Below are 19,057 nucleotides of genomic sequence, written 5' to 3'. Positions count from 1 at the left end.
GGATCCTGTTCCAAGCACACTCCACCAGACAGTTTTCGTCTCTCTCCCCACCCATACACTACTATCCCTTCCCCTTCTTCACCCCCTTTAAATTGCTGCGTGTATCCCATGTAATAGTTGCATTCCGGCCTGACATGCTGGGGTTGGCTGTCGTGTGTGCATGAGGTGTGCTTGCTTGTATATATGGATGGTGTGTGTCTCTCTTTCACTGATGAAAACTGTGTCTTTTAATTGTGCTTGTTGGCAACTTAATGTATCTTCTTCACGGTTAATAGCAATCTGTCTTTTCCCATATTGTTCTAATCTGTTACTTATTTACTACTGAATGTATTCTCAATGCATTTTGCAGACACTATCCATAAATAATAGTGAAGGTATCTACCAAATTATATCATTCTATGGCACATAGTGTAGGAGAAATAGTGCCATAGACATTGAGATGCACGAAAAACTAGCTTTTGAATTTAGATACTGCTCATATATCTTGATGCCACAGTGTGGTCTCAGTTGCCTAAGACAACTCATGCATGTGTGTGTGAGTTGCATTTGCATGAGTGTGTATGTGTGTTTGCCGTCCAATTCTGACAAAGGCCTTACTGGCCAAAAGCTATATTTGTGACAGTCTTTCTGTTGTGCCTATCTACGACTCAGTATCTCCGCTATAAACTGATATACATTTCATACTAGAGCAATATTCCAGCACATGTCAGACAGAAATCTTTTTCATAAATGAGCTGTGTTGCAGCTCACATTGGTGCCGTTGGTAGGTTGGCATCGTGTAATAGGGCTAGTCGCATCTCTATTTCTTCTTGTGTTTACTGGTGCCACTATGTTTGTTAGTGTTGTCTGTCCACAAGTGGCAGCAGCAGCGGTTATCGATATCTAGTACTGTGGTACTATCTTTGTAAGGACATCAAGTGTTTTCCAGGTTGGGTGTGTCATTAATTTGGTTGGGACAGAGCAGCAGTGAGGTCCGGCAGCTAGCATTATCTGTCCGGGAGTGGCAGCAGCAGTGGTTATCGATATCTAGTACTGTGGTACTACCTTTGTAAGGATGTCAAGTGTTTTCCAGATCAGGTGTGTCATTAGTTCAGTTGGGACAGAGCAGCAGCGAGGTCCGGCAGCACGAGGACATGCCGGGACCGCTGGTGGCATGCAGGCACTGGCGGATCGAGGGGCTGTAGTTGCAAGGGCTACAACCTCATTGTCCACCGGACTCACGACGTTTGAGTTGAGTGAACATTTTACCAGCAGTGAAACCTTCACTATTTTGAGATCATCCCATTTGTTCGCACGTTGCTGCTCGCAGGGTTGCTGAGACGAAGAGCAATGAGTGGAGTGATTGGAGTTGGCAAAATTAATTAGCTGTCCTCCTCTTATTATTATTAATCATTGAATTCCTTGTGTTTATTAATGAAGTTCAACCAGTGGTATTTTTCTCCTAGTGGCCGCTAACGCCCCAGTTACCTGCCCTGGGGGTTAACGTATTTCCGCGGCAGTGTACCTTTCCTCACCTTGCTGCTGCTGTCCAGTAAGGCATGTAGTTTGACAGCCTCCTTGATTGTGGTTCAGACATTTTGTTCTTTTGGACTACCTTGGTCATAGTGGTTACTTCTGCTTGTGGATGTTGTAAACACCAGATTCTGAAGACGCAGATGTTAGGTAGAATTTGCAAGAGTATTGGTCTGCGTTTTAACTGTCACTAGTTTGAGTGACCATGTGGTTAAGTGAATACAACTCTTGGCTGCCTGTCTCATCGGTTACGAAGTTAAGTGACTTTCCCAGGCTGATCCTTGGAGCACTGTCTGAGTCCCACTTCTCTCTTGGTTTGATCAGATTATGATGATTTTTTTTTTAATATTTTAGTATGTCTTGGAGAAGTTTAACTGTTTTTAAAAATTTTCTATCCAGGCCTTCAGCCATTAAATTGTTTTTTGAGCTATTACTATTGGGGCCTGCAGCCAAGAAATAATTTGAATTTCTGGTCAATAAGGCCTTCAGCCGTGAGTGCAACTTGCTTAAGAATTTTTTTATTAGACATTGTGTCTTAACAGTCAAATTTGGTAATAGTTCCTTATTGTCAACCTCATTTGCAATTGGTTCCAAATAAAGTGTACATGGGAAAAAAAGCCTTTCCCTAAGTGTCATATCTCAATAAGTGTACTGTAGTTTTCCTCAGTAAACCAAAGTTCACTACTTGTGTAACTAAATATTCATGATCACTCCTGACCATATATCCATGTATTACTAGTTCGAACAACAGGAAATCCTAGATGGAATAAGAGCAATATAAGGTACGATAGACTGCTACTCACTACATAGAGGTGGCCTTGAGTGGCACCACGCAGAGAGAAGATTGCTAAATACTATCGGACTAAGTCCTTCATCAGATGTAGACAAAACACACACACACACACACACACACACACACACACACACACACACACACACACACCTCCACTGTCGTCTCCACTTGCTAAGACCCAACAGCAACTGCAGCAAGCAGAAATCTTGGCTGCGATGGATAGTTTGAGTACAGAAAAACTGTGGGGTGGGAATGTAGAGAAACAGCTGGGTAGGTATGGGGAAGTTGCTGTGGTGTTGCTTGTAGGACGTACAGAGATGTGGCTGGGTCAGGATAGTTTACTGCTTGGTACAGTGTCAGAATGCTCATGCACCTGGAGATGACAGTAGCCTTGTGTGAGCATGAGTTACACGCATGTGAATGTGTGAGTGTTTTGTCTACAACTGATGAAGGACTTAATCTGATAGTTGGTAATATCTACTGTCTCATTTCAATATGTCTGTTAATCAATACCTTCTCTATGTGGTGGGTAGCACTATATCTTATTTTATATGTTATTAAACAATGAAAAATCCAGAATGGAGTGTAACAATTTTATGGGAAGGGAATCTCCTACTCACCATATAGCGGAGATGCTGGTAGCAGATAGGCACAATGAAAAGACTCTCACAATTAAAGCTTTCGGCCATTAAGGCCTTTGTCAACAGTAGACACCTTTGTCAACAGTAGACACATATGCACATACACATGCAATGTGTGTTATTATTAGTTCAAGTTATGACTATCTGATCAAAATTATCCATACACCTATTATTGGAAATTAATATGGGGCGTGTCCACCATTCATTTTTATGAAATCCTGAACTCTGCTGAGCACACTTTTAATAAGGTGTCTGATTGTCTGTGGAGGAATGATAGCCTATTCTTCCATATGATTCAAAACCAGAGAAGGCAGGGATGACGGAAACTGATGTTGGGGATGAAGTCAATGCTGTAAATCAACCCAAAGGTGTTCCACTGGGTACAGGTCAGGACAATGGGCAGACCAGTCCATTTCAGAAATGTTATTGTCCATAAATTGTTGCCTCACAGCTGCTGCTTTATGACAGGGTGCATTGTCAGGCTGATACAGTCATCATCTCTAAACTGTTCTTGTACTGTATAAGGTACAAAATATTGTAAAGTATCTTCATATTGTCCCACATTTGATGTTTTATTAAGTGCAATCAGGGGATTACACCCTAACTATGAAAGACACCCCAACACTATAACACGACCTCCTTTGTACCTCACTCTTTGTGATACACATGGTTGCAGGGACATTCTCTAGTCATTCACCAAGCCCAAACTCTTTGATAGCACTGCCCCTGCATACAGTGTGCTTCATCACTCCAAATGACTTGCTTCATTTTGCCTATTGTATGGTGATATTGCTCTTTACACCACCTAAGGGTCATTTAGTATCGTTTACAGAAATGTGTACCTTATGAGTAGCTGCTTGACCATAGTACATCATTCCTTTTAACTTCCTACACACAGTCAAGGTGCCAGCTGGATTATGTTAACATTGTGGAACTCATGAGTGATTCCTTCCACTGATTTCATGTGATTTTTTACAACCACCCTCCACAATGCATCCTGTGCATCCAGTACATAAGGTCTGCCTGGTTTTGGTTCAGCTGTGGTTATTGCTTCACATTTCCATATCACAGTCACATAACCAACAGTCAACTTGGGCAATTTCAGAAGAGTCTAAATATCCCTAATTGATCTGTTACTCAAGGAACAGCCAGTGACTAGTCCATGTTTGAAGGCATTGAGTTCTTCTGGTGACCCATTCTGTAGCTGCTGCTTTTCTAGAGACTAAACAATATTCCTTGCCTCCTTTTATACTGCTGGCTCCACTTCTCATGACATCTAGTCGTCAATTCTGCATTACATAGGGATTTCTAAATTCTTTTCACCAGACAGTGTACGCCCAGTTTGACTGAATGTTAACCCTGTAGTTTTCACTAGAAACACTTTTTTTTTTTTTTTTTTTTTTTTTTTTTTGGTAATCACGTGTGAACTTTAAACTTCCTACATTTAAAGGCAGTATAACTGCCAATGTCTGATGCATTATGGTGTAATATACATCACCAACAGTAGTGACCATCATCATACTTTCTTGATACACATCCACAGTTTTTATGTGAATATGCTGCATCAAATTCAGATAAAATTCCAAGCTTTTGATGACATACTTCATCATCATCATCATCATCAGGGACTAAAACTGAGCATCATGAACTGGTGAGGTATCCTCTTTTATATCCACAGCACATTCAAGGGTGGTGTCCACTACATCCATAGATTTTGCTTGCGGTCTCTGTCTAGCATTGCTCGCAGCACCATCCATCGCATCAGATGGTGAACTGTGAAAAGTGTTCCTCTGTGTGTTTTGCTTGTCACGTGCATGCTTCCATGCATTTGTAAGTGCACAGATGGTGTTTCTATGGAAGCTGTTGTCACAAAGTCTAAGTTCAACTGTGATGAGAGAAGAAGTTGAAATTAAACTTTGTGAAAACTTAAATAGAGACACCAGCTATGCACTTAGCAATGCACAGAAGTGTGCATGTGACAAGAAAAAAACACAGAGGAATACTTCTCACATTTCACTGCCCAACATGATGGATAGTGCTGCAAGCAATGCTAGATAGAGAGTGCTAGCAAAATCTATGGATGTAAAGAGCACTGTCTTTGGAAACACAATCATGACATAATGCAGCTCCTCAAGGTGTCATCCTGTGGGTATAAACAAGGGAAACTTGCCAGTTCGAGACAGTCAGTATTAGTTCCTGATGAAGATAACAGTGGGCATCATCAAAAGCTTGGAATTTTATCTGAATTTGACACAACAAGTGAACCGAGAAACTTTTATTCTAGGACTCTGCCTTGAAAAACTTCATAGCCATCATGTGTGCATCATTTCCAATAACATCAGGCATCTCTTCCAGTTTAAATTCCTTACAAAAAGGATTGTGAGGGATGCATGTGAAATGACTGAGCTGATAAACTCATCTGAACCAAAATAAATTAACATTGGAGAGGCAGTAATAATTTTTGCTACATACTTTATTTTTCTTTTATACATGGAATAGGATGGGCAGGAGACATATATGTTTGCTATTTATATTTTTGCTTTAATACATACATGCCATTAGGAGACACTTTCTATTTTTTATTGTGTCTGTCACAGCAATATGAGATTATGGTTGGGAACAGATAATTTTCATCACTCAGTATAACTGGCAACATATAAAATTAAAATATGGCAAACTACTACCATATCACTCTGAATAAATGCTATCAAATAATGAAAATTAACTGTTGGTTGGTCAGCCAATGCAGAGAATCAAAGCAGAACATCTTCAATTTTCAGTATTAATTAATTTCTGTTTGCTTGTGACTTCACTGTAGAAGTTGGTGGAATATGTACCGATACGTTGAAATCAGGTTTGGCAACTTTAATTAAACCCACATACACTTGTACTTGGAATGATGCTTTCAACAGCTTTTTTAAATAAAGTAATTTGTGCTAAGATTAACATCCCCAAGTCTAAGCTCATTAATTTTGGAAACAAATTGAATATTGGCTAAATGAAAACCAGAAAGAAATAAAGCACCAAACACTTAAACAAAATTCCTTGTGCAACCTGCTAAACAGCTTATTGTTTTGAGTGTGCTTCAGTAAATAACACAATAGTCAATATAATGCATTGCTTTTATGTTATTTAGCATTGAAATTAGCCAATCACATCATTGTGCACACAAATTCAAGAAGCAGCCTGCCAGAGGTGGTGTTGCCAAATGTGTTCTTCATTTGGCTTCCTCAAACTGAACAAACATGGTTTTTACTCACCTACCTTAAATTTAATTTATTGTTTCCAAAAAGGCACATTTTAACTGGTAATAAGCATTCCAATAAGTTGTAAGTCATGGACCCAAAGATGTCTGTGCATTTCTGCTTCTCATAACAGTTATTTCTCTGTACAACCTGCCGTGCAATGACCTTACAAGCTTTCCAGGCTGTTTCTGATCACCTTTATTTATAACTTGAACTGCATAATAGACTGGTTCCTATTTTCTTTCCCAAATTCAATTAAGCATTTAGATTCAGCTGAGAAATGGATTTACTTTTAAAGTAATAACACACGTAACAATATGTGATCAAATTATGTGTCTTGCAACTGGGTTTTCACACAGGCTTGTTCATGCAAGTGATTAGCCTTACATGGTGAGAAAGGTATCAGTGGTGTGTGATGTTCTGAATTCTAACATAGCACATGTCAGTACAAGTCAGTACTCCAGCATTCATCGTCTTAATTCCTAACTGCTGCCAACCTCAGTGACTTAACAGATGGCACTATCATGCTGAAATCATGTTGTATGTGTCAATTGAGGAATAAATAATGTAATGGGTGCGTTTAAACATTAACACCTTTGTAATAGGCTTTCACAAAATTTGTTATTTTCATACGTAACTTATACCACAGTTTATGAGGCAACTTTATGTCTGAATCATCACCACTGAAAGACAAACATAGCAATGTGCCCCTGGCACAACTGAGCACCACATAGTCCATATCTTCCTTCTCCATTTCCTGCACTCCCTTAAGGCTGAACCTTCTCTTAACAGTGACAAGTTAGAGGACTACCTGTTTTTGTAAATATGTAATTTAAAGTGCAAAGAAGGCATTTCAACAAAATTGTTTTTTTTTTTTTTACAGAATTTGTACCTCACAAAAAGTATTCTTGGATTCATGGCTAAAGAGGGAAACTTTGAGGGAAGGAAGTTGTGGTAATTAAACTGATACATCTACTATTTAAGAAGAAAAGGATACACAAACTGGTATTCCTTCAAAATATAATAATAAAGAAGATATGCAAAAAAAAAAAAAAAAAAAATTCTGATGAAAGCTATTTAAAATCTGGATTCATGTGTACTGGCGAGTCAGATGCTCTTTTTGCTGTGTGTGTTTTGTGTCAAACAAAACTTGTGAACAGTTCTTTTATCCCAGCCAAACTTCACGGGCACTAAGAAACAAATTGTGCTGATCACAATGGAAAAAGATATTCACTTTTTAAAAACATAATGCGACTCAACAGAAAAGTCTAAATATCAAACAATTACTTTTTCAAAAACTGAAGATGTGACCAAAGCATCTTACTGTGTGAGTTACAGTACTGTACTTAATGAAGAAGCTCCTTCAATTGGAGAAAACCTTATTAAGGCAAATGTAGAAGACATGTTACCATTGGTTATTTATGAGAGAAAGGCAAAAAAAAAAAAAAAGGTGGTACATTTATATAACAATACTGTTTCACGATGTATCAAAAATCTTTTGGCTGCTATAGCAAAGGAGTTGATTTATTAACTTGGGCTTTGCAGTGAGTATGCACAGCAAACAGATGAATCCACAGAAGTTGCAGGACTAGCTCTACCACTAGTATTTGTACACTACACATCTGATAAAAGTATTGTAGAAGATTTATTCATGAGTGCATATTTATATGAAAAAACAACAAGAGAAGATATATTGAACTATGTTAATGATTAATAAAAGAAGTGTTCTGATATTTGCTCAGATGTTGCTACAACCATGATCCAAAAAAACCAAGAGAGCTGTATCATTTATACTGCAGGTAGCTACAAGAGCTGCCAGCAGCCATTGTACTTTGCATAAGCAAACTCTAGTAACAAAAAAATGACCACTGATTTAAATTATGTTATGGATGAAGTGGTCGAAATGATACAAGGTGGAATCCAAAATTTTTGGGACTGGTGCTGCCATCTGGAAAGTAGGAGTAGTAGATCTTTGCACTGCCAGGTGGCGAGAGCTGCATATCTAATGAGTCAGTGTGTAGAGTGACGTTCAGCTGGGAGGACATGTTGAGTGTCCACCGTCATTTCCATAATACTCTGTGCTTGGTGTGTGGTGATTTATGATGGAAGGCACAGCATGTTGAAGTGGGCACGGACCTTCGTCAGACCACATCTGATGTTCCAACCTTCTGGTCACGGGTTATCACCGGTGACGAGAGCTGGATTTACGGTTATGACCCAGAGACAAAGCAACAATCATCACAGTGGAAGAGCCCAGGCTCTCCAAGACCCAAAAATGTGAGACAGGTGAAGAGCAAAGTGAAGAGCATGCTCATCATTTTCTTTGATATCAAGGGAATTGTGCAAGAATTCGTGCCACCCAACCAAACAGTGAATTCCACATACTGCTGTGACATTTTGCAATGACTCTGTGAAAATGTATGGTGACGATGGCCCAAACTTTGGTGTCAAGAGAACTGGCTGCTGCATCACGACAACGTGCCCTGTCACATGTCCTTGCTCACCAGGATCTTTTTGGTAAAAAACAACATGACAGTTGTACCCCACTAACGATACTCACCAGATTTGGCACCTTGCGACTTCACACTATTCCCAAAACTGAAACTCATTGAAAGGCCAGTGGCTCGACACTCTAGAGGGGATTCAAGAGCCATCGCTGGTGGTGATAAACACCCTCAAAGAACAGGACTTCTAGAAAACGTTTGTCCAGTGGCAGAAGCACTGGGACCAGTGTGTATGTGCGGATGGGAACTACACTCCTGGAAATTGAAATAAGAACACCGTGAATTCATTGTCCCAGGAAGGGGAAACTTTATTGACACATTCCTGGGGTCAGATACATCACATGATCACACTGACAGAACCACAGGCACATAGACACAGGCAACAGAGCATGCACAATGTCGGCACTAGTACAGTGTATATCCACCTTTCACAGCAATGCAGGCTGCTATTCTCCCATGGAGACGATCGTAGAGATGCTGGATGTAGTCCTGTGGAACGGCTTGCCATGCCATTTCCACCTGGCGCCTCAGTTGGACCAGCGTTCGGGCTGGACGTGCAGACCGCGTGAGACGACGCTTCATCCAGTCCCAAACATGCTCAATGGGGGACAGATCCGGAGATCTTGCTGGCCAGGGTAGTTGACTTACACCTTCTAGAGCACGTTGGGTGGCACGGGATACATGCGGACGTGCATTGTCCTGTTGGAACAGCAAGTTCCCTTGCCGGTCTAGGAATGGTAGAACGATGGGTTCGATGACGGTTTGGATGTACCGTGCACTATTCAGTGTCCCCTCGACGATCACCAGTGGTGTACGGCCAGTGTAGGAGATCGCTCCCCACACCATGATGCCGGGTGTTGGCCCTGTGTGCCTCGGTCGTATGCAGTCCTGATTGTGGTGCTCACCTGCACGGCGCCAAACACGCATACGACCATCATTGGCACCAAGGCAGAAGACGACACGTCTCCATTCGTCCCTCCATTCACGCATGTCGCGACACCACTGGAGGCGGGCTGCACGATGTTGGGGCGTGAGCGGAAGACGGCCTAACGGTGTGCGGGACCGTAGCCCAGCTTCATGGAGACGGTTGCGAATGGTCCTCACCGATACCCCAGGAGCAACAGTGTCCCTAATTTGCTGGGAAGTGGCGGTGTGGTCCCCTACAGCACTGCGTAGGATCCTACGGTCTTGGCGTGCATCCGTGCGTCGCTGCGGTCCGGTCCCAGGTCGACGGGCACGTGCACCTTCCGCCGACCACTGGTGACAACATCGATGTACTGTGGAGACCTCACGCCCCACGTGTTGAGCAATTCGGCGGTACGTCCACCTGGCCTCCCGCATGCCCACTATACGCCCTCGCTCAAAGTCCATCAACTGCACATACGGTTCACGTCCACGCTGTCGCGGCATGCTACCAGTGTTAAAGACTGCGATGGAGTTCCGTATGCCACGGCAAACTGGCTGACACTGACGGCGGCGGTGCACAAATGCTGCGCAGCTAGCGCCATTCGACGCCCAACACCGCAGTTCCTGGTGTGTCCGCTGTGCCGTGCTTGTGATCATTGCTTGTACAGCCCTCTCGCATTATCCGGAGCAAGTATGGTGGGTCTGACACACTGGTGTCAATGTGTTCTTTTTTCCATTTCCAGGAGTGTACTTTGAGGGTGATGGTGACCATTAGTCCAAAGGTAAGGTTTTCAACAGATGGCAGCACCAGTCCCAAAAATTTTGGATAGCATCTCGTAAATTATGTAAAATCTCAACCACTGCAAGCCAGATTGTTTAAAATTTTGTGCAATGAAATGGGAAGTGAACACAAAACACTTTTAGTACATACAGAAGTGTGATGGCTACCCAAAGGAAAAGCACTAGTGAGACCTTATGGACTTTGTACTGTGTTATTTACATTCTTTAATGTGCAAAATAACTAAGTATAATATTTTATTGAAGTTTTAATAAATCCTCTGTGGTTGATAAAACTCACATATCTGGTGTAGTTATTATGGAAAATGGATTTTGAACCTAGGAATTATCCTGATTAATCTTCAGAAAATATTGCAAACAAATTTTTTCCAAGTCATGTAAATGCTCTTGATGTATTTTAAAATTTTCGCATAAATCAGGAAATCAATTTTCTGAAGAAAGCCAAAATTTCAATTTTCTCTCAAAAGATCCAGTTTTGTCTCTTGTGTTAAGAATTGTAACAGTTTCCTTGTAAGGGCAAGTTAAAGTTTATGTGAAAATTTTAATACACATATAGAGCATTTACATGACTTGGAAAAAATTCTTTTGCAATATTTTCTGAAGATTAATCAGGATAATTCCTTCATTCAAAATCCATTTTCCATAATAACTATGTCAGCAGGCTTAAGTACAAGAGATTATCAAAAATAACTGACTTAGTAGGTGACTCTGATTTATAGCAAAAGCACAAAGATCAGCCATAATGTAATTTCTGGGTGAATTTATCAGAAGAATAACTAAGTTTATCAAAACAATCTATTATTGTTTTATTCTGTTTATCACTAAATATTTATGTGAAGCAGTATTTTCTTATATTGCTTCAATAAAAAAAAAAAAAAGTTCAGGAACAGGCCTGACACTGCACGATGTATTAGAATTCAACTTTCTACTATTGTACATGATATCAAGAATATTTGCAATTTAAGGACCCATAATCACCAGAGCCATCATGGTCTCACTGCTATTATTTTTGATTTAAAACTGAAGTAATCACTTACTAAAACATTTTTTGCATTTTTAAAAAATGTCATTAATTTCGTTAACCTTCAAAATAAACAAGGTGTTTTATCGAAGTACCATGTTTCAAAGTGTTCCATCAGAGGCTAAGTTTGGGAACCTCTGTGCTTTGGTGAGTGGTTGTCTTTCCCTTATTTTATATACTATATACATGTGCACTTTGCCAGCTTCAGTCCAGAGATAAACACAGTTCTTACCTCAGGACTACAGTTGGCACAGTGCTTACCAATGAACCATCTCTGACCTCTCTCTGACATCTTCCACTTCTTCTTGTCCTCATTGCAGGTGGATCTCCTTCTTTCTGGGGTCCAATTGACCTGCCTTTCCTTTTTAACCTTCCCCATCCTATCCGTCTCTTCTCCTCAATGAAAGAACTATCAGTTCCAAGAACTAGGTAGTATGATCCTTTGACTTTTTTATGTCTTATTAGCAAAACTACACATTGTGCCTCCTGAAGGTAAGTAGTGGACATGAAGTCTGTCTCATAACTCTCACAAAGGCAATTCACAGATAGGCAACATCCTGCAAACTTAGTCCACAAATAGATTTCTCATGCCATATACCTCCACACCCCCAATCCGCCCACCACCCCCAAGAACCAGGTACAAAGAAGTGCCCCTTCATCACTGAGTACCACCCAGACTGAAACAACATCCTTTGTCAGGGCTTTGATGTACCATCATCATGGCCTGAAATGGAGGACATTCTGCCAAAGATCCTTCCCATACCCCCTAAAGTGGTGTTCCATTGCCCAACTTCCACAACATTCTAGTCCACTTCTATGCCATTCCCAATCTCAACCTATTGCAAGAGGGATCATATCCCTGTGGAAGATCCAGCTGCAAGACCTGTCAAATCCACCACCCAACACTTCCTTTTCCAGTCCTGGAATCATTGCACAACTCTTATGACTACCAACTAGTTGTTTAGAGGATGAATGGTCACCACCAAGCTGTGACCAAGAGGAAAGTGGACCATGCTGTGGAAGAACCTACAGCTGAATATAACATGTTCAGTTTCAATGGCTGCTTCATAACCAGGCCCATCTGGATCCTCACCTCTGCCACTGTCTTTTAAATAAACTCTATGGATAGGAGTCATCCTTACAAGTGCTGTCACAATCTAATACCTCCACACTCCACCAGACAGCACTCTTCTCTCTCCCCTATTGTACCCTACTGTCCCCCTCTGTTCTCTGCCCCACTTCGGATTACTGCTTTCCTTCAAGGCATTGCTGCATTTTGGCCTGAGTGGTGAGAGATAGTGACATGTGTGCATGTCGTGTGCTAGCTTGTGTGAACGTGTATGCGTTTTCTTTTCTGAAAAAGGCTTTGGCTAAAAGCTAAATGTTTAACAGTCTTTTCAGTGTGCCTATCTGCAACTCAATGTGTCATTATTTTTGCATTTTCATAATATTGCTTTTAATTTATGAAATGCATAAATTATATTGTCGCACGCAGAGATTATTCTTTTTATCTTTACTATTAAATAGTACTAATGAAGTGATTTACCTTTGCATCTTCTGAATCTACACAATAAATATTAATTACTGCTGAAGACTGGTCAGATTTAGCAGGAGTATAGCGTCGAACAACTGCTTCTCCAACGTTGAGGGGCTGCTCTGCTTCAACAAACTTGTCCAGTACATCAGCACACCAACGGACACCGTCCTTCTCAATGAGTTTTTCTATAAGAAAAAGCAGTTATATTTAAGCAAATGAAAATCACAGCTGTATTTATTATTAAATAAAGAACAGATGATATTACAAATATTGCAAAATTGTTATTAATGATCATATTCTGTAGAGACCAAGCACAAAATAATATGCTACAACAATTTTTGAACGAAATAAAAGCATACATGGATTTGTAATGAGACAGTAAGAAACTTCCTTAGAGATATCATTAACAAATTACTTGGGGGCATTTTAGGATCTTCCCATATATGGGCAGTGAGTTGGGTTCACACCTGTGTTTTTTAATGTATGAAAAATTTCTATTTCTTCCTATTGTTTTCACGAAGCACTTACCCAAAGCTATTTCATTGCAAACTGATTTATAAATGCAATGAAAACTAAGTTGAATATTCCAAAACAGTTTCCAAATAAATACATTTTCCGAGCTGGTTGTATCATCATAAAGTTCTGTTTAGTATTTCACAGCATGTTTGAAGGACTCAGCTACTAATGTTCATATGGATTAAAAAGTATTTCTTACATTGTTGTTCATATGAATATGAGGAACTGATCCCCCAAAATGAACTATGGAGCAATGAGTATAGATTTTAGTGTTCATTTGATTGAATGTGCTCTCATTTACTTTAGACTGTTGTTTCTCAGTCAGCCAAACATAATTTTTTGTGGCTTGCAATAAGTACCTTATGTAACAATCTTCTCAAACAGTTCTAGAAAAATAACAGTGATTCACAGGTTCCAGAAATAAATATTTTTTGTGTTTTACTAAAGATGATGTGCCTTGCTGTGTAAAATTCACAAGTGTTCACACAAACAAAATGTAAATTGGATCAATACATTTAAGGATTGTTCAAAACCTCAGCTCAGGCTCCTTTGCAATTAGAAATTTGTCTCATTTTGTTGGCTCTAAATCAAACTGTGGTATATCAGGTCCAATAAATGTGTGAGCCACTGCAGCTGAGATAAAAGAAGTGTTTGATCAGGAAAATGTGCAGTTTTGATAACCAGTTAGCATGCAGAGGACACAACAGTTCTAATAACATGGGTACACAAGGGAAAATTACAGCAATAGGTAAACACTGTCACAAATTGGTTTTTCAGTGCCACATCATTATGACTTGAGAGAATGATCCTATGGAAACAAAGAAATTGAAAGTACAAATACAGAGATGCAAAATATTTACAGGCAGTTTGAAAATGTAACATTTGTGAACATAAGCAATTTGGGGAAAAGGTTCAACACAACACATGGTTTTCATCTAAATAGACATGGAGAAAAGTTATAGTAACAAAAATTTTAGATGTAGTAAATAAAATCTCAAATTTGCAATGTGATGGTACAGGAGTCATACCTCTCGTGGACAAGAAATGTGTGTTACCTGCATACTCAAATTGGAAATCTGCTGTTAGTGAAGTTACAACCCTACAAGACAAATGTGTGATTTTGATTTGTTGTGTAAGAGCAAACACCAGCAACAAGTGAAACACCAGCAACACCATCATCAGAAGCAGCAACAGCAGCAGCTGCAGCAGCAGCAACAACAACAACAACAGTAGCAGTAGCAGGGCCCGCAACAACTGGAGCAGCAGTGCAGCACAGATTAAGGAGGAGGCAAATGTAAAATACATCTGTGTCACTCAATGACAATTTTTTATGGTTTCAAGCCGTGAAAGAAATAAAATGTGAACAATCAGCCTGCCAACTTAGAAATAAGTCATAGTAACATCTTATTTCCAAACTTACAAGTAAAAAGAAACAAAAGAAAAGTTCGGAGTAGGTATTAAAGTCCATGGAGAAGAAATAAAAATGTTGAGGTTCGCCGATGACATTGTAATTCTGTCAGAGACAGCAAAGGACTTGGAAGAGCAGTTGAACGGAATGGACAGTGTCATGAAAGAAGGATATAAGATGAACATCAACAAAACCAAAATGAGGATAATGGAATGTAGTCGAATTAAGTCGGGTGATGCTGAGGGAATTAGATTAGGAAATGAGACACTTAAAGTAGTAAAGGAGTTTTGCTATTTGGGGAGCAAAATAACTGATGATGGTTGAAGTAGAGAAGATATAAAATGTAGACTGGCAACAGCAAGGAAAGCGTTTCTGAAGAAGAGAAATTTGTTAACATCAAGTATAGATTTAAGTGTCAGGAAGTCGTTTCTGAAGGTATTTGTATGGAGTGTAGCCATGTATGGAAGTGAAACATGGACAATAAACAGTTTAGACAAGAAAAGAATAGAAGCTTTCAAAATGTGGTGCTACAGAAGAATGCTGAAGATTAGATGGGTAGATCACATAACTAATGAGGAGGTATTGAATAGAATTGGGGAGAAGAGGAGTTAGTTTGTGGCACAACTTGACAAGAAGAAGGGACCGGTTGGTAGGACATGTTCTGAGGCATCAAGGGATCACAAATTTAGCATTGGAGGGCAGCATTGAGGGTAAAAATCGTAGAGGGAGACCAAGAGATGAATACACTAAGCAGATTCAGAAGGATGTAGGTTGCAGTAAGTACTGGGAGATGAAGAAGCTTGCACAGGATAGAGTAGTATGGAGAGCTGCATCAAACCAGTCTCAGGACTGAAGACAACAACACCAACAACAACAACAAGTAAAACAGAAAAATATGAACTTGGTTCTTTTTCATCAAAATGAGCAGACACTAACTAATAAAATAAAGTGAAATCCAAATCCTCTTAGAAGACAAATTAAAAACTAACTCATTATTGTGTCTAACAGAATGTTGGTTTGATGAGGACTTGTTACATATTGTGTCCCTACCTAACTTTGTGCTAGGTGATTCTTTCTGTAGAAAAATTCTTAAGCTTTGTGGCAGTTGTATATTCATAAGAAATAATATAACCTTTGTAAATATAAAATTTACTGTTGAAATAATGAAGGAAAAAGATGTAGAGCTATCAGGAGTTGAGACAGTGGACACTAAACTAGCCATTATTTGTTTATACAGAGCTCCAACTGGTGACATAAATACTTTCCTAAAAAGTTTGGAATATTCAGTTAACATGCTAACACAAAGAAATAGAAGAGTTATTCTATGTGGTGATTTTAATATTGACTTTGCAAAGGACACCAAAGAAAAGAATGAATTACTGAATCTCTTGCAAACATTTAACATGAAGTCTACTGTAGAAACAGCAACTCATATCACAAAGACTTCATCCACCATGATTGATCAGATATTTGTAAATGTAGAAATGAACTATACAACAGAAACACTAAACACGGACTTTGGGGATCACACAGCTCAAAAACTCTCTCTGAGTACAGAAACTGAGCTGCAATTTAAACACTGCCTAACTACCACCAGTAAATGGAAATGAGCATTTGGCATCATTGGCCAGGATCAATCATGGTGGATTAAGTCTTTGTGATATGAGTTGCTGTTTCTACAGTAGACTTCATGTTAAACGTTTGCAAGAGATTCAGTAATACAGGGCAGGTTCGGCTGCCTTGGTGCAGGTCTTATTACATTTGACACCACACTGGTCAATCTGTGCACCGGATGGGGATGAAATGATGATGAAGACAACACAACACCCAGTCCCTGAGCGGAGAAAATCCCTGACCCAGCCTGGAATCAAACACGGGCCCCTTAGGATGGCTGTCCGTCACGCTAATAGAAAATACAGTAATGAAAATATAAATCACCTTCTCTATTACGTGAGCACAGAAAACTGGGAAGAGATTTATAACTGCAAACACACAGATGGAAAATATAATAACTTTATCAGTTATTTTTCTACTATTTTGAATTGAGCTTCCCTCCAACACAGAGGAAAATATATGCAAGTAAAACAAAAAATAAATGGATCAGTTTTGGGATTCCAGTATCCTCAAACAAAAAAAGATTACTACACAGATTGTCCAAACAGCTCACGTAACCTGAATTTGATACTTATTACAAAACCTATAAAAAGATCTTCAAAAATGTTGTCAAACAAGCAAAAATAATGGCAAATTACATACATAAAAACTTCCACGAATAAGATGAGACCATATGGAACATTGTAAGGAAGGAAACTGGAGCAGAACAGACAGATTTCCATAATATTAACTGCCTAATGGAGAAGTCAGCTCTTATAACTGAACCTACAAAAACTGCCAATAAATATAATTCCTACTTTACACAGATAGCTGAATATGTTATAAATCAAAATTTACAGTGTACTCCCGGAAATCATTCCAGATGTGCTACAAATAATAAATCTATTTTTCTATACCCCACAACTGAAAAGGAAATACTTTCTATAATCAAAGAACTGAAGCCCAAATTCTCTGTTGGTACTGACAATATCCCTGACTACGTCTTGAAGAAATGTGCTCCCCTCTGAGCCGGCAACTTGTTGACATCTGTAACTGTTCTCTATCAGAGGGGGTGTTCCCTGAAAAATTGAAGACAACAAAAGGAAAACCTCTCTTCAAGAAAGGAATAAAAGCAGAAGTATTAAACTACAGGCCTATTTCACTACTATCTGGTTTTTCCAAAATAATTGAAAAACTCTATTACAAAAGACTAATCAATTTCATAGAAAAAAGTAATAACTTCTCAAATACACAACACAGATTCCAAAAATCTAAATCTACTGAGACTGCTATTTTTTCATTCCTAAATGAAGACTTAAAAGCAATGGACAGCAAAGAACTTATCTCAGCCATATTTGTAAACCTCTCCAAAGTATTTGATGTCATTAATCACAAGATCTTGCTTAAGAACCTTGAATCTGTAGGTATTAGAGGCCCAGACTATGAATGGAACAAATCATATCTCCAAAACAGATAGCAAGTAGTTGAGATTGCAATCCAAGAAGGGAACAAGATAAAGTCCTACTGCTCAGAAAAGCAGAGCATTAAGTACAGTGTACCCAAGGCTCCATTCTAGGACCAATTCCTTTTCTACTCTTTGAAAATGACTTTGGACCAAGCAGTCCAAACCATAACTACATACAATTCGCAGATGACACAAATGTGATTGTAAAAGGAAGGACCAGAGAAGAATTTTTGCATGAGATTAAAAAGTGTACCACCCACGTTATAGACTGGTTTTCTGGAAACAATTTAATAATGAACACAGAAAAAACAGTTACAATATACTTACACACACTGCAAAATAAATGCTCACTAACACCAGACATACAGTTGTTTACCAGAACCCTTGAAAATGTAAGCTCTACAAAATTTCTTGGAATACGGATCCAAGAAGATCTAAGATGGATACAACATGCAAAATACATTACAAGTAAATTAAATACCATATTTTACACTATCAAAATTCTTTCTGGTTGCACATCAAAAGAGACACTAAAAAATGTATACTTCACCCAGGTGGAATCGTTATTGCAATATGACACAATCTTTAGGGGAAATGCACCTGCCAGCAAAAGTTGTTTTATTTGCCAAAAGAGAACTGTCAGAACCATAGAAAATTCTGCCACAAGAAGCTAATGCAAGCCATTACTTAAGAAACATCACATCCTTTCACTAGCATGTCTATATATCTTACAAGTAATAATACTTGTTAGGAAAATCTTAGAAAATAGCAACAGTCTTGTATCGATTAACCAGAGTATCCATCTGTATAAGACGAGGAGAAAGCAGGATATACAAGTTCAACATGCATACACAACACTAAAACAGAATGGACCACTGCAAACAGGAAACAGACTGTACAATAAGCTGCCTAATAACATTAAAACAATGAAAGACACTTCAAAATTTAAAACTGCTGTCCATAAATATTTATTGCAAAAGTTTTGTTATAGTATAGATGAATATCCTGAAACATAAAAATTTGTTCTGTCAGTGTTCTATACTTTGTATGTAAACCTGAACACCTTAACACGGAAGTTTGTCACCTTTTCTGTTTTACTTCAGTAATGGATATGGTAC

The 19,057-nt window shown here is 39.1% G+C and overlaps 1 protein-coding gene across 1 annotated transcript in view; it reads right to left on the bottom strand.

Moving 5' to 3' along the window:
- Window positions 1-19,057, bottom strand: part of LOC126242367 (heat shock 70 kDa protein 12A-like) — a 225,077-nt gene that overhangs the window by 15,062 nt on the left and 190,958 nt on the right. Inside the window, exon 12 of the mRNA XM_049948085.1 lies at window positions 12,967-13,142. Within this exon, the coding sequence (XP_049804042.1) occupies window positions 12,967-13,142 (176 nt within the window). The remainder of the gene's footprint in view (window positions 1-12,966; window positions 13,143-19,057) is intronic.

The sequence above is a fragment of the Schistocerca nitens genome, chromosome 1 (genome assembly GCF_023898315.1).
Source record: "Schistocerca nitens isolate TAMUIC-IGC-003100 chromosome 1, iqSchNite1.1, whole genome shotgun sequence".
NCBI classification, from domain to species: Eukaryota; Metazoa; Arthropoda; class Insecta; order Orthoptera; family Acrididae; genus Schistocerca; species Schistocerca nitens.
This window is presented reverse-complemented; position numbering and strand designations above follow the sequence as displayed.